Source organism: Prinia subflava, chromosome 16 (assembly GCF_021018805.1).
Source record: "Prinia subflava isolate CZ2003 ecotype Zambia chromosome 16, Cam_Psub_1.2, whole genome shotgun sequence".
Lineage (NCBI taxonomy): Eukaryota > Metazoa > Chordata > Aves > Passeriformes > Cisticolidae > Prinia > Prinia subflava.
Window position 1 is genome coordinate 18,072,467 of NC_086262.1, and position 15,229 is coordinate 18,087,695.

Consider the following 15,229-nt stretch of genomic DNA (forward strand, 5'->3'; position numbering starts at 1 on the left):
TCAATTCATGATTTCATCTTTGCCTTTTGTGCCTTCAATTCTCCTCTCCAGCTCACTGCAGGGGACCGACAGTGAGCAAGCATCAATATGGTTTGGAAAGTCTAAGTGGGAGCGCAAATTGGGAAGTTTCTAAACTATGACACAGGGAAACAATGCAACCTGCACCTTTGCTGGTGTGGGCTTCTTTTTGTTCATTTTCCACAGTAATTACTGAAGGCTACACCAAGGCCAACCCAAAAGATATCTCCTCTCCTGCCATGGTTTATTTGGTTTAGGATACCATAACACAGGCTGGAGAAACCAAAAAACTGCAAATGCAGATGCAAATGCTCTTTATCTAACCCTTCACACCTTGCATGTATTAGCAAATTAGATAGCCAAATCCTTATGGATAGCCAATCACTCTCCTAATTTAAGCTGTTAACTGCCATCACAATGCTGATCTATTTATTCCTGACAAACAAGAGTGAGAAATTTGTAATACTTTTTCAAAGTGAGTTGCCTATCTGTTATGCAGAAAAAGCTGAGAGGAGGCACAAAAGACAAACTCAGTGCAGCCTAAGAGAATACATGAACTGTTTTGATTACTGACCAGGCGCCGAATATCCCTTTCACTCTCCCATTTGATCTTGGAAATGGCTTCCTGGTGGGACTGATGCTCACTCCGAAGATCGCCTGCCTTGATCTTATCGGCCTGGATCATATTGTTAAGGGCCTCATCTACCTGCTTTTTGGCAGATTTCAGTTCAGTAATTTCCTGCAGAAGCTTAAGGCGCTCAGAGTCAAACTGTTTTCTGGCCTCTTCACGAGCCTCAATAGTGAGCGCTGTCCGTACTTTATCACTGCTCCCATCCCGCAGTGCGCACAGCGCTGACTTGAGGCGCTGGATTTCACTGTCTCGGACTTTCACCATTCTCGTCATCTCCTGCTCGTGCTGTTTGATGAGGTTCTCCCTCACAGCCTGCAGCTCCTTCATTTTCTCCTCATGGAGTTTGGCTTTTAGCTCTGTGATCTGCACGGTCTGCTTGCGTTGCTCCACTTCGCGGATACGCTTCGTTTCTTGAGTCTTCTCTCGTTCAAGTTTAGCAACCTACATTGAGATAAAATGAAAGTCATCTGCTACAACATAACATTATCAAAACAAACCCACCCAGACACATCCACGTCAAATTGAGAAAGACCCTGCTGAGACCCCAGACAATCCTCCACATTCCTAAAAATACAGGCCAGCTCCTGAGGCATTTACATAGATTACACTGTCTTTACTCAAACAAAAAACCCTGTCTTCTCCAGGTGTCCTGCCTCACACAATGATGCTATACGTACTTTTAATATTTGCTTATGAAATAAGACTCCATATATTTAACCCAGCAGTCAAATTCACCACAAAACTGGAGGGCTCAGAAATAGCAAAATTTCTACAACTTTCACATACTGCTGCATTTGAGGGCCAGAGATTTCTCCAACTTGTAGCTCAGTAAAATGGAATCTCTTCCACGGAAGCCACAGGACATCCATAGTAAATGTTCTAAGTTGGGAAAGAATCAGACTACTGTTTTAGGAAAGAGTTGTGTAGCCTCTGTTGAATTCTGTGATACAATTTTTTCCATGTGTTCGTCTTCCTCAGCAGACATTTTTATTTAAAACCAAACCCTCACCTTAGATTTCTCCTGATGCAGCTCAATTTGAATGTCTGTTAGCTTAGTCCTGAGTTCCTCATTGGCAGCCTGCAGGGCAACAACCAGTGCCTCAGGCTTTTCGCCCTTGTTCCGTCCTTTTTTTGACATGATTTCTTATCGGCAAGAGTCCACGTGTTTATTTCAAATATGGACTGTCATCTTTTTCTGTTCCTTTCAGAGCCAGTTAGTTCAGCAGCTACTGTGTGACATTCCTTAAGGTCCTGGACTCAGCTGCTTTGGAAGCCCTGTGAGAAATAAGAGATACTATTACCTATCAGTGGACACTGCATCTGGACAACTCACATGCTTACAGAACACAATGGAGCATTCCTATCTCCAAACACTGCAATCTTTGTCTGAAAACCTGCAAGGGAAATCCCAGCACAATCATGCTTCTGAACAGCAGCCCAGCATACTTGTGGCAATTCCATGTTTGCCCTTTTTCTGTTCTCAAAAAAGGGCACCCTGCACTGAAGATAGGCATTCATTCACCATAAATATTAGTGCTGTTGGGAGTACAGAAGGGACAGGTTATTTAATTCAATTCTTGCAGCCTGAGGTAACTACAAAGCAGATGCTTTAGTCTCAAGGATCTACCAATAATATCATTCTCTTCACAATCCCTGATCCCCCGCAAGATCCCGAGCCAAACTCAAAGACTCTCCATAACACTCCTACCATGTGTCACGGGAGGAAAGGGCAAGTGAAGTCCTCATCAGCATTCCAGGTCTCTGTAGAAGCAGAAAATGAGTAACATGCAAGGGCCTGTTCAGATTAGAAATTACCCCCATGGAGTGAGAAATGAGTGCCTATGCCTCTTAGAGGATTAAGATCCTAATTTACAAACGAGAAAAGAAATGACAGTATCACACTAATCTAGCAATTGTAATCTAGCAATTGGGGTTTTAACATCTGGTTATTAACAGCATAAAATAAAATTCTGGACATTAGACAAACATCATACATTATTCCTGTATTCACTTTAATTTGATAGCATTATTATTCCCATTCATGGCCACTAGCTGACAGAATGTGTTGAAATCCGGTGTATCAGTGCAGAGATGGGCAAAGCCCTGAAATATTGAGACTGCAAAGAAGGGGACACAGCAAGTATAGTGGTAGTGGTGAAACTTTCCAGCAATAATGATTAGTCCTCCTGTGCTAGATTCCAGGCAAGCTTTCCTCCATTATTGTCAGGTTGCACATTAATTTTTATTTTTATTTGTTTTAGATACAAAACATAAATAGAATCATAATCTCCTATGTTAAAACAGAAATAAAGAGATCCCCAAATATGAAAGCCTGTTTAACTCAACAAAAACTTGCATGCTTCAGTAGGAGGAAGGACAAGAAAAAAATTTAATGTCCCTGTGTTCCAAGAGGGAATTTTGAAGCTGTTTCAGTAAGTCTAAGCAGTCATCTGAAGGCATTCCCTGCAGCACCTTACTCACCTCTGTTCTTCTTCAGAGTGCTACAATGACAGCATCAGGATATTTTGACAGCAGCTTAATACTAAGGCTGATAGAGAAAGATCACTTGCAAGCTGTAGGCCACTTTCCCTGTCATGTTCCAGCTGTGGAGTGCTGTTTGTACAACCAAGAGCATCCACAAACCTTGTTTACACAGAAAAGCATATGGGATTTGCCATCAGTATCACAAAGCAGACAAAGTACAGTAACAAATCTCCTGTTATGCACAGTGATACAGTCATATGGAAACTGAGACGCATTTCAGAACAAAAGGTTCTGTTTCAGCAGTAACATTTCCATTCAAAGTCAGAGGAGCAATCTCACACACTAAAAATTTCTCAAAATTATGGCTGCCCCAGTTAGTTATTACATTCCATAAAGGTATAAGCAAAAATTTTAGATGTAGTCTCACCCCAACGATCTTACAACCTGTTCAAATATCCTATTCAATTACTGTGAGCCAAGTACTTTCCAAAACACAGAAAAACCTGTCCCTTTTCTAACACCAGATGCTGCTGTCCATTTTGACTGCACAACATGCTTCTGTACCACAGCCATCACAAACCCCTACTCTTAATGCATCTCCCAGCAAGTCTCATTACAGAAGAATATGCATATAGCTATACATTTATAGCAAGTAGAAAGACTGCTAATTATGCAACAGCTGCCCAGTATGGGAACCATCAAATGCAAGCGGCATCTGAAATAGCAAATCTCATAGAAACACTTGTGTAAAATAACTTTACTGGAGAACCACTGTAAAACTCGTTCCAGCTCCATAACAAGAAGTTCCATTCTTATAGAATAGATATCCAATTGCCTACCCAAGTACAGTTAAAAAAAAAAAATCATACTTGAAATATGAAAAAGTGCCTGCAGCTGAAAACCACTTTACCAGTCCAGTTTGTACAGTGCTAAAGTGAAAGGGAACTTTGCCATTGACTGGAACAGGAGCAGAAACAGGAGACCAACATGCCTCCCATGGTAACTAAATTCATAAAATGTGCTTAGAAATGAGCCTGGGGACCTAGAAAAAAATAAGGAAACAGAATTCTATTAACTCCTAAAATTTTAATCAGACATGCTGCCTTTCATCTTGATGAATTAATAAATTAATGTACTCGCGCTTCTTCTTGCTTTTTGAACAATGCCCTATAATTGTATCAGAATGCTGCAGTGATGGGTGGGTAAGGATGGGCTGAGAATTCATAGCTCTGATCTGACTAAGAACACTTCAACAGTGTTAAGCAGTATCCAGACTAGTCGTAATAGTACATCTTAATTTTCTTTCCCAGGAGAGATCCAGAGAAGCACCATTTAGTCCAATTAACTTTTAAATATGATATAATGTTTAAAGTAAAACATAACGGAACAGTTCCCTCCATTGCATAAGTGCTTTCTGCTCTAGATGTTTGTTGAAGATGGGCACAAGTACCAAACACTCATCTCTGCTGAGTAACCCCTCTGGTTTGGATGGTTGGGTGCTTTTCAGTGTCACTCCAGCTCTCTTTACCACAGACTTGAATGCTAAAAGACACATATTGTAATCATAGGTATGTGGCATACCAGACTGGGATTCAAATGAAAATAACTCGGTATACAGTAGACAAGACTCTGTGCAGGGCAAACTGAAGAGAATAGAAAATATTCACCGACAGGTGTTGTATGATGAATATAATTGCACTACAGTTCAAATCAGTGATTTATCAGACCCAGGCACAGGATTCTAGAACACCTTGGGTTATTGTGAAAATCAAGAACAGACTCGGCAGCCTTTCTTTTTCCAAACAGGAAGAAGGTGTCTGAGCTAAGAGATTTATGGAGTACCTTTCAATTCAAAGCAAAGGAAGGGAAAAAAATGCTGCCCACACTAAGTGAAGTGTAGCTTGGCTGAATAGTTGGTATAGGCTGCTACACTGTGGCTGAACTTTGTATTTGAGAAATATTTATTTGTGGGGAAAAGTCTACCAAGGGAAAGAGAAAGATCAGCCTTGCATTTTTGATCCCAAATGTAATAACATTTTACTTCATTTTCCTAATCAATATTATTTACTTCTTTGTTCCTCCAAAGATCTTGGTGTAATCAATAAATATCTGCACAATGCATGAAGGTTTTCACAGAGCCCCATAAGTACACAATATCTCCCTACTAACCAGAGAAGCATCTCCCCCTAAAATTGTACTGGCCCTATTGAGTCTGAAGGCATCATATTATACACCAGATCATAATTAAGACTGTAAGACAGACCTGCTGTGTAATTTCTAAATCTCTTCCTTTTTCAGCATTAAAAAATCAGAAAGTGCTATAGGATAGGGGGAAGGAAGAAAAGAGGTTAAATCTAAGTAGATTTCAATACAGTCTCAAAATCTAGAGCTGGTTTTTAAAAAGTCATTATTTCTGTAGTGTGAAAAATCTTGGAAGTAAAGAATTTCCCCACCTAACAGAAAATACATTGAAACCTTGATATTTTTCTTTTGGAAATATTGAAAGTGTCTTATTAAAATGCCCTGCTATTGAGAAATCAATGCACCATTGCTGAGAATATTATTTTGACTTACATACTGTCACACTTAAAAATAAAATTCCTGTATCAAAACCAAGCAACTCCTTCAAACCACACACTAATTAAACACACTTGAAAACAGTACCAAAACTGTTGCTTCAGTTCGTACCACCTATGAGTTTTGTCAAGATTTATTTACTAAAACTGACATCAACTGTTTGTCTGGCAGGAAAGCTTTTACAGCATAAAGAAAAATACCATAATCAATAGCAGCCACTCTTTCCCTACATCCATTCTCAAGCTGACCTACACAACTGCAAGTCAAACTTGCTGCTCTCATGATAAAGGAAAAGAGCCTGAAAAAACTGCAAACCTTTGTCAGATTGGATTCTGTTGGGCAATATTGCCAAACATACATTTATAACCACATCATCACTGCATGCTAACTCTGGAAAAGACTCCACCTCTGTAAGTTATTGTCTGTCCAGTCCCTTGCCAGGTTTGGATTTTGTGACCTGATTGAACCTCAGCTGGGGTTCCAAACTTCACTGGGCTTTCTCAAGGGCTAATGTTTCCCTTGTAGCAACAGTGTACGGTGCTCAAAGTCTTCTCACTGTTCATACTAGTACATTTGATTCTGTGAGACTTATCAGAAAGGAAAAAGCATCAACAATCTCAGGTCTTCCAGAGCAGAGAGGCAGTTTCAGACAACATAAAACTGTGAAAACAGTGAAGTTCTGCCCAACCGACAATCATTTCATACCAGTGTGTAAAAGTTAACAACTCAGTGAACTAATACTTTATAACCTGTTCTATCAACAATGAAAAACAAGGCACATGCCAAGTTTTCTTACTCACAGTATTTGATAGTCCTCTTCCACAGGAGTCCTTATTACATGGAAGAACACACTTCAGGATGGATGCTAATACAAGCACCAGCTCATCTGTCCATTTCAAGGATCAACCGATCACCTCTAACAGAGCATCTCTTACTGACTCCTCCAAAATCTGCAGTCCCAGGAGGAAGTTTCTGGGAATAACACAGCACCTGAAGTATTAGGGAGGGACTATCAGAAATTTTTGAATTCTCTCATTTGTGTGATCATTTATGTTCTACTAAAGAGGAACTTGCCATATGGGCAAAATAATTTTATCACCAATGAACAAGGTGTGTATAGCTAAAACTGCAATTAAAAGAAAGGAGCTTTTATTTTTCTTGCCCATAGGAAGGTTCTGCCTCCATCTGAACTCACATCAAGGGTCATAATTTAAGTTCAGTTATAATTTTCTGTTTTCTGAGGGCAAGAGCAGATAGAAACTCTAACTCATGTATGTGTTCCTCCCAATACATTGCTCTCAGACACTTGGTTCTGCACAAGGAGTGGCTCCACTCTAAAGTGGATTTAGCTACGTGAACAAGCTAAAACTCTGATCTTAACTTGTTTTTCTCTGGGCGCAGAACCAGCATTTCAGCTCTTGCCAAGATAACGATTAACATGCTAATTTGGAACCCCACTGACACAACTCTCAATCAGAAAAGGGTGCTGTGATTCAGGTTAGGTAACCCCAACATGATGGAATGCCCCAAATCACAACTGCTGATCCAAGCACCCTGGCTCTAGATCCCAATCCTGACTCTAGAACCAGAACTTCAGAATATGATGCAAGCATGATGCAAGTATCATGTGAAGCTTTTTCATCCTTGGCAAATGCTCATGACATTTCTGTGCTTCACCATCTCTGACAACAACCTGCAACAATTTTGAAAGACACGTTTTTTATTCCCACAAAATGGTGAAAATCTCTTGGAACTAGAGGAGCAGTTCCAGTGCTTACATGCTGGAAATTCTAGTACCCAGACTGGATTCATGCTTGTTCACTGATCCGGTCTTAAGAATACTTTAAGTAAATAATATTTCCACATAAGCTAATTCCCATTATTGCACCAACTCTGTTAGCTACAAGAGGAACACCAACCATACACAACTCCCTATGTCTCCAAAATCTGTCTCATTCGACTTAGTGGGATTTGAATGAATCCTAATTTAAGCATTTGCTTTGGATTTTATTTACCAGCTCTTCAGGACAAATCCTAACCAACCTCTGATTCTGACTGCACAAAAATCATTGTATTGTAGTTAGATTTCTAACCAATACATAATAATTTTCAGGAATATTAAATACTTTCTGAACTGAGCTCACAATATCCCTTGGATATGGGGCTCTACACAAGGAATACAGGATGCATCTGGTGCTGCTAGGCTGCCCATGCTAAAATTACCATTGGCCCTTGCTCTAAAACATGAACCAAAAAAACTCTGTCCAAGTAGCTGGCGACTCCATGGAAACAGTAAAAAGGGGACAGAAGCATTATTGTTACCCACAGCAAAGCTAAGCAGATTTGTTAAAACAATATTCTAGTATTCTGTGGCTAAATTACCATCTGTCTCTTTCTCATATAGTTATTTTCCTAGAAGTTGGCATAATACAATGCATACTGAGAACACCAACAGTGATAAAGAAAATCCTGCCCTATCCAAGAAGGAAATGGACATTTTCCAGAATCAGTACTTTTCAGCACAAGATGCAAATGGATACTGACTGGAGACTCTACTCAAGAATGGCAGGATTGTCAGAACAAGGACAAGCTCTAGCAACCTGCCCAGCTCACTGCAAGATGGAGGCCTAACAAAGCATTTTAGTGATTTTGTACTTTGCGCATTATTTTAGGCAAGTAAATCACACTCAACCACCAGACAACATGCACCACCTGGAAGTGAAACAGTTCAGTTCATGGAGTTTATCATATTGGGCTTTCCTTTTTTGATTTTAACAATCCAACAAAACCGTCTTTTATTTAATTGAAATGCATATAAACAAGAAAACAATAGAGAAGGAATGTTCATGCCCCAGATCCTTCTCCTGAAAACCCTTCCTTTTCCTTCTAAAGTCATACAAATGATCACCTCTTGTCTTACAGATACCAAAGGAAGGTATCTTACATTCAGTAATAAAAATTGTCAGATATTTAAGTAATTTCTCTACTTAAAGCAATAAGGTTAACTTTGGAAGTTTTTGCCATTTTTAGCTCAGCTCTTGATACAGCCAATAAATGGAGACATTTGTTTCGGAATAGATAAAAAAAAAATCTGCACTCTGGCCTCCAACATTCACTTTTAACAACACAGATCTCTACAATGAACTCTACAATGTTTTCTTTTTTGAGTACCCTACTTCCAACCAGATTACTAACTTCTCGCAATTTCTTATCAGCTTGCAGTTCAATATAGTTTCAAAAAATATATTTCTTCTCCTACTCTATTGCCATCAATGCCTTAAAAGAACCTCATGTACACATTGCTCTAATTTCCCATGTCCTGTATATCTCTTGCCTTTTCCTTCCATTTTCTGTGAAAAGAATATGAATATTCCCATTACAGGGAAGTTCAGCAAAAACAAAGCCAGCAGTTTCTCTCTTCACACTCTTTGCATTAACCTTCCAGCAGAAATGTAAACTCATCTTTTACGTTGGTAATTTCTATATATCTTTTAGACTCAAAATACCTCTAAAAAGAAAAACATTACAAACAATGTGGTTTTTTCTCATTTGCGAATTGTTGCCAATCTTACCCTTCTATGATATGGGGAAAGATAGGTTCCTTTGTTATCCCTACAGTCTGTGAACTCTTTAAGAATGGTCTGAAACAACAGAAATCTCTCCTGCAGTGGCACAGCTCAGCTGAGAAACAAGTACTCATCATGCTTTGCCTGTGTTTCCCAACAAACCAAATGAAAACATACCATGTAACACCACACATGCTGACTTAAGTAGCACTGCTCATAATGGGAAGACCAGAACTTGACAAATAAACTAGAATAAAGTGAAACTCATGTTAGATGTAGAATTTATCCTTACAGTTTACTATTTAAAAAATACCACTGAAAACCTACAGGATGATATTTAGTTGAACTGTGCTGCTTTAAAAATGGAAGCACCAACGTCTATTTGTATTATGATGACAAGGGCAGCAGGTGATGAGTTGATTTCTCAGCTGAAAAAAAAGTGTAAGCATGAAACACTACCCACTAGATCCAGCTGAGATACTGGTTCATATATGATGTGACAAAATACAAAAAAAATTAAGAGGTTTCACTTATGAGACATTCAGGATACTGTATTGAACATGCAGATTTTCATTAACGTTGAAACCAGAAAAATATTCTACAGTAACTTCAGAGAGATTTGAATATGCATTAAGATACTGTATATAATTTCAAATAAATTTACAAGGACAATGCCTATATCCTCATTGAGTTCACCTAACACAGGCTCCCATGCAGGTCACAGACACCCACTTCATATTCCAAGAAAACAGCAACATGTAGGTCATGCTGTAACCCACAAAAATCCGTGACATAATGCAAAAGGGATCTGCAAGCAGCCTTTCTGGATGTGGCTGGGGCAGTGATGCAAACACATAAAGGCACAGATGTTTGTCAGCTCTCCACTGTGCCTCTGAAACATGTACTGGACACACATTAAACTTACAGGTTTGTCCTTGAAAGCTCTTGCAAATTAATTTACACAGTCTTTCTGTAGTTATAAGCTACCAAGAAGTAACCAGCACAATTGTTCTTTCAGATGTAAATAATCCAATCTTTTTCCAGAGCAACAGTCCCCACATACTCTGTGTTCACCTAAGACTGCAACTGATCACAATTCCCCGTCAGAGAAGGAACATGAAAAGGGGATATTATTAAGCACTGTATTAAATAAAGCAGATTCTAAAAAAATGCCTGCATCTCATTTTGTTCCTCACCAATGCACAGAAATGAAATACAGCATCTTACAGAACCTTAAATATTAAGGACAAATAAATACAGTGAAAAAAGCCCCAAGGACTTTTCTACGAATCACAGAGCTTAAAACAATCTCATTAATGTTCATGAAAATCTAAGTGTATATTATGTATTAACATAATTTTAAGTCTTTCTATAATTTTTGTACACAGAGCCTACCCCAAATACATGCCAAACAGTACAGTATTGATTCTGATTAATTTCTATCACTTGTAACATTAAGAGTTCTTAGGATTTTGCTTACATTATAGAAATGAAAAATTAGAAGTATTTCTGCACCCATTAAAAACATCAGCTTGATGAATATTAGCAAACCAGTGCACATACAGGGAAAAAAAATCCAGAAAAAAATCCTGACTCCACCATTTCTCCCAACTTTATATGCTCACTCATTACTCATACTCACTGGTTACCCTAAACCACCTGGGACCTCAATGCAATTTTCAACAACTGTTTCTTCTTCTTTTCTGTTTTAATTTCCATGTTATTTAGGTGCTTTGTTTACAGTTCATGCAATGTAAAGTTTAACAGGTCTTTCCCTTAAACACTTGAAGGAATACTGTAATATACAACTTCAAAAAATTAAACTAATAGCTTGAGAAATGGAGAATGGGGTGAAGATACTACCTCCAGGATGGAGACAGAAGGAATACATAAAATGAACACATGTGCCAACATGCACTTCAGCACCAGCTCTCAATTAATTAAAATAATTAATTATTTTTTATAAAGTAATATGAGATGCTGTTGTATTTTGCATTACCATTTTTAACATAAAAGAAGATCTGGTATACCATACTAGCTCTTCTATCCTAACATTTTTCTCAGGTACATCAGTCTGCTTTATTACTCATTAGAGTACATTTCATTCAAAGTCAGAAATGGAAGTGTAGTTTATCCAGTGCTCATTTACATTCCTTATTTGTTGGTATTTGTTAAACTGTTAACTAAGAAGGTTTCATTGTGCAGCTGTGTACTAAAGTGCATGCTTCATTTGTGTGCCTCTTTCTTGTGAAATGCTGCTTTGTGGATGGTCAGATATATCAGTTCACTTTCCTCCTCTTGTGACCATGGCTGATGCACACTGTTCAACACAGGGAGATGTGATGTCCAAATATGATCTTCTAGAGAAAGCACAGATCCTAAAGTTTAAGGATGAGTGATGGTTTCGCAGCAACCCACCAGTGATCCAAATGCATGGCAAGCAAACCATAAAGCATCATCAGTTCTAATGAGAAGAACTGAAAGTCCATGTTCCTGAACATATTTGCATGTATTATTTTTCCTTTCAAGTTCATTGGATGTTTCAGAGTCCAAACTGCAGACTGTGATCCAGACTGTTCTGTCGTTTCCAAAGAAGCTGTGCTTACCCTTGTTTGACCCGACAGTGTTTAGTGTGGCCACACCATAGAGCTCTCTCATGGTTCTTCCAGCATGCTGTTGAATTTTCTATTTGGAGCCCTACCTCCTGAAGCAAAGATTTCTAGTCCTCATATTTTATATGAGAAATTTAGAAAGACCTTAAAGATACAGAAACTAGAAGTACTACCAAAATTACATTTTTTCTACCCTCATGGATTCTGGATTTTGGGAGCTGATTTACAGATTTATAAAGGAACTTTGAAGATATTATCTGCTTGGAATTTAAGTAAGCTATTGATTTCAAAACACATCATGCAAATATGTAACTATAAATTCAAGTAAATAATATTAACAAAAATATTTTTAAAATTTGGTTTTTAAAACAAAAACATTTGGTTTGCAGTCTTGTAGTACAAATATTGCATTGTCATGCACAAAGATTAAAGAGAAATCTGATGGACCTAGAAGATACAACATTACTGGAAAGTGACTTAAAATTCGGGCACCTGGTAAGGACTGTTTTGCTACCTCACAACTTCACAAAGCCAACAGAAAGCAAAATATTGACCACTATTAAAAATTACCATGACTGAGTAGCGAAAGCATCTTCAGGCTCACACAGTTTGGTTTAAAAGGAGAGGGGGAAATCCTGGGGGTTATAATTAACAAACTACTTGGATTTCAACTGCTCAAGCTACACCCGAGTTATACCAGCCTTACAGCAGTAGAATCCGTCACCACACCTTTGTAACAGTTGAAGGACTATTTTTGTAACATTCCAAACCACAATATCAACTATTAAATGAATGGAGATCAAAATTGAAAATTATTCTGGACACTGTTCTATGGTTACATTTCACAGCATGTTCCTGACTTGAATACCGAGGTCACTTATGCTTTGTAATGACAGAGAACTTACGCAGCATCTTTCCAGCTACACTGAAGTCTTGACAGTAAAAAGTCTACCAGAACTCAGCATATACTTACAAATTAAAATAGCCAGTCACCTCCTTAAAACACAACCACACTCAACCATTCATAATCATACATAGGTAAGATCCACCTTACGTTCAATTCTTAATGTGCAGGATATCAAAGTTCTATTCAGAAGATTATTTAGCTGGGAATGGCCTCTGAAAGCAGAGGAATTATCAGAAGCCACCAAAAGGTGACAGGGACAAGGCTCTCAGAAGGGTGGCTGAGTCAATGCATTAGCAGTATCACAGAGTTGAAGTTAGGCTTGGTGAGGACACTGGCAGTACCTGGCTCAAAATCATCTCCAACGTGAGAGCCACATTTCCTTACCTTAGGCACTACCAAAGCAGTCAGTCAGAGAGAGGGAAGTCAGAAAGGTTGCAGATCTGTCACTGACAGCCTACTCCCTTCTGGCAGGAGTTCTGCTGACAAGCAGGGAATCCCAGCAGACCACCAAATTGCCACAGTTCTTGGAAACAGACAAAGCCAAAGGGGCAATCCATTAACAGTTCCTGGCAGTCACCTCCACTGGGCAACTCCTATGGAAACCCCAGCAAAAACTTTCCAGCCTTTCCTCCCTGAGGCTTCTCCTTGGGATTTTGCCTCCTGTGGAAGCAAGGGTGGAACTGGCTCCAATCACACAACTTGATTAGAATCACAGAATATCTCAAGTTGGAAGGTACCCATAAGAACTACTGAGTCCAACTCCCTGCTTCTCACAGGAACACTTAATACTAAACTACATGACTAAATGCATCATTCAGATAGTCCTTGAACTCTGATAGGTTTAGTTCCCTGAGCAGTTCCCTGGAAAGTCTGTTCCAGTATACAGCAACCCTCTTGGTGAAGCAGCATTTCCTGCTGTGCAGTCTAAACCTCCTCTGATGCAGCTGTATTCCATTTCCTTGTGCCCTGCTGGTCACCAGAGAGAGGGGATCAGCATCTACCCCTCTGCTGATCCTTTTGAGGAAGCTCTAGACTGTGATGGGGTCACCCTTCAGCCCTCTCTTCTCCAAGCTGACCAAAGCAAATGTCATCAGCTGCTCCTTCCAATTCTTATCCTCAGGACCTTTGCTCATCTTGGTCGCCCTACTCTGGACACACTCTCAGTAGTTTGGTAGCCTTCTTGTTTCAAAGTGCCCATGGCATCTTTTGATTGACACAGAACTACTAATAGAGTACTTCCGTGCCCTCACTCCTAAATTTCACCAAAATTGTACCTATTTCTAGAAAACCTGTTAAAATCACCAGGTGTTTACCTCACTGAAATACCTATCTGAGCCAGGTTGAGTGCCAGCACAGGCAGCATTTATAGCACAGTAGCCCTGAATTTGAAATTCCTATGCAGAGGAGTCGGCCAGATCAATAGAAACAAAAACTGAGTCAGAGCAGAAGCAATAAACCTCACATTTTAGCATGAAAAGGAACAAAACATTCTCCTCATGGGCTGCCCTGATGCCTAGACCAAGCACGACACCTGCACCACAGCAGAATCTGGCCCAGCAAATCAGAGACGGTGAGAATGGGAGTCAAACATGTCACCTTACAGTGAGGCACAGGACAGCATCAGAATGCAAATGTTTTTTAAAAATGCATCTCTGGTGTTTTTTTCTTACAAGAGGTCAAATTAATTTTTTCAAATATGTAAGTTTCTATGTTCCCAACCTATAAGGTGTGAGCAGCATTTTAAAATACTTGCATTTACAGCAAAAACCAGAAACAGGCTACAAATGAGTATTCAGTGCCACAAGACAGTTCAAATGTAGGATCTAGATCTAAGTGGCCAAAATGAAACTGAGGGATGGTAATCCGGTAATTTAAGCATAAATTGCACGCCAGTCGAAGAGGCAGGTTTCCTCCATCAGTGGCTGTGAAAAAGTCGTGCGTTGCATGTACAAAGAGATGCATTCTGCGGGGTCTGTGTTTGCAAGACAGAATGGCTTCTCACACACAGACAAGCCAGCCCTGTCACCCCAAGACACGTCCAAGTGCAATTCTGAACATTTTGCTGGGCAGGAAGCCTCGTGTACCGGCGTGGGAGCGATGGAGCGGGCGCAGATGCACCGTGAGTGGGAACGAGCGCAGGGAGCGCCTGCAGGGCCCCGCTGGCCTCGCTCCGCTCGGGCTCCCCCGCGGCGCCGTCACGCCGAGGCCCAGCCCGGGCTCCGCCGATCGCCCCCAGCCCCGAGCATCCCTTGCGTTCCCTGCACCAGCCGCCGCACCCAGCGCGCCGCGCCCGCATCGGGCAGACAATGACCGGCAGGCGTATAATGGTGCAGGGCCGGCGGGAAGCTAAGGCGGCTGCGGGCTGCGCCTGCCACACCTCTCCCGCCATCTCCTCTCCATCACCAGCGCCGGCTCCCGCTCGCGCTCCCCTACC

At 40.1% G+C, this 15,229-nt stretch overlaps 1 protein-coding gene across 4 annotated transcripts in view; it reads right to left on the bottom strand.

Annotated features, from left to right (window-relative positions):
- The window catches only part of JAKMIP2 (janus kinase and microtubule interacting protein 2), a 42,609-nt gene that overhangs the window by 27,102 nt on the left and 278 nt on the right, over positions 1–15,229 (bottom strand). For all 4 annotated transcript variants that reach the window (XR_010082444.1, XM_063413502.1, XM_063413504.1 and 1 more), the window contains exons 2-3: positions 1,659–1,924; positions 593–1,090 (exon numbers count right to left, since the gene is read on the bottom strand). Coding sequence is in view for 3 of the 4 variants with exons in the window: in XM_063413502.1 (XP_063269572.1) it covers positions 593–1,090; positions 1,659–1,787 (627 nt within the window). In the remaining variant the exon portion in view is untranslated. The remainder of the gene's footprint in view (positions 1–592; positions 1,091–1,658; positions 1,925–15,229) is intronic.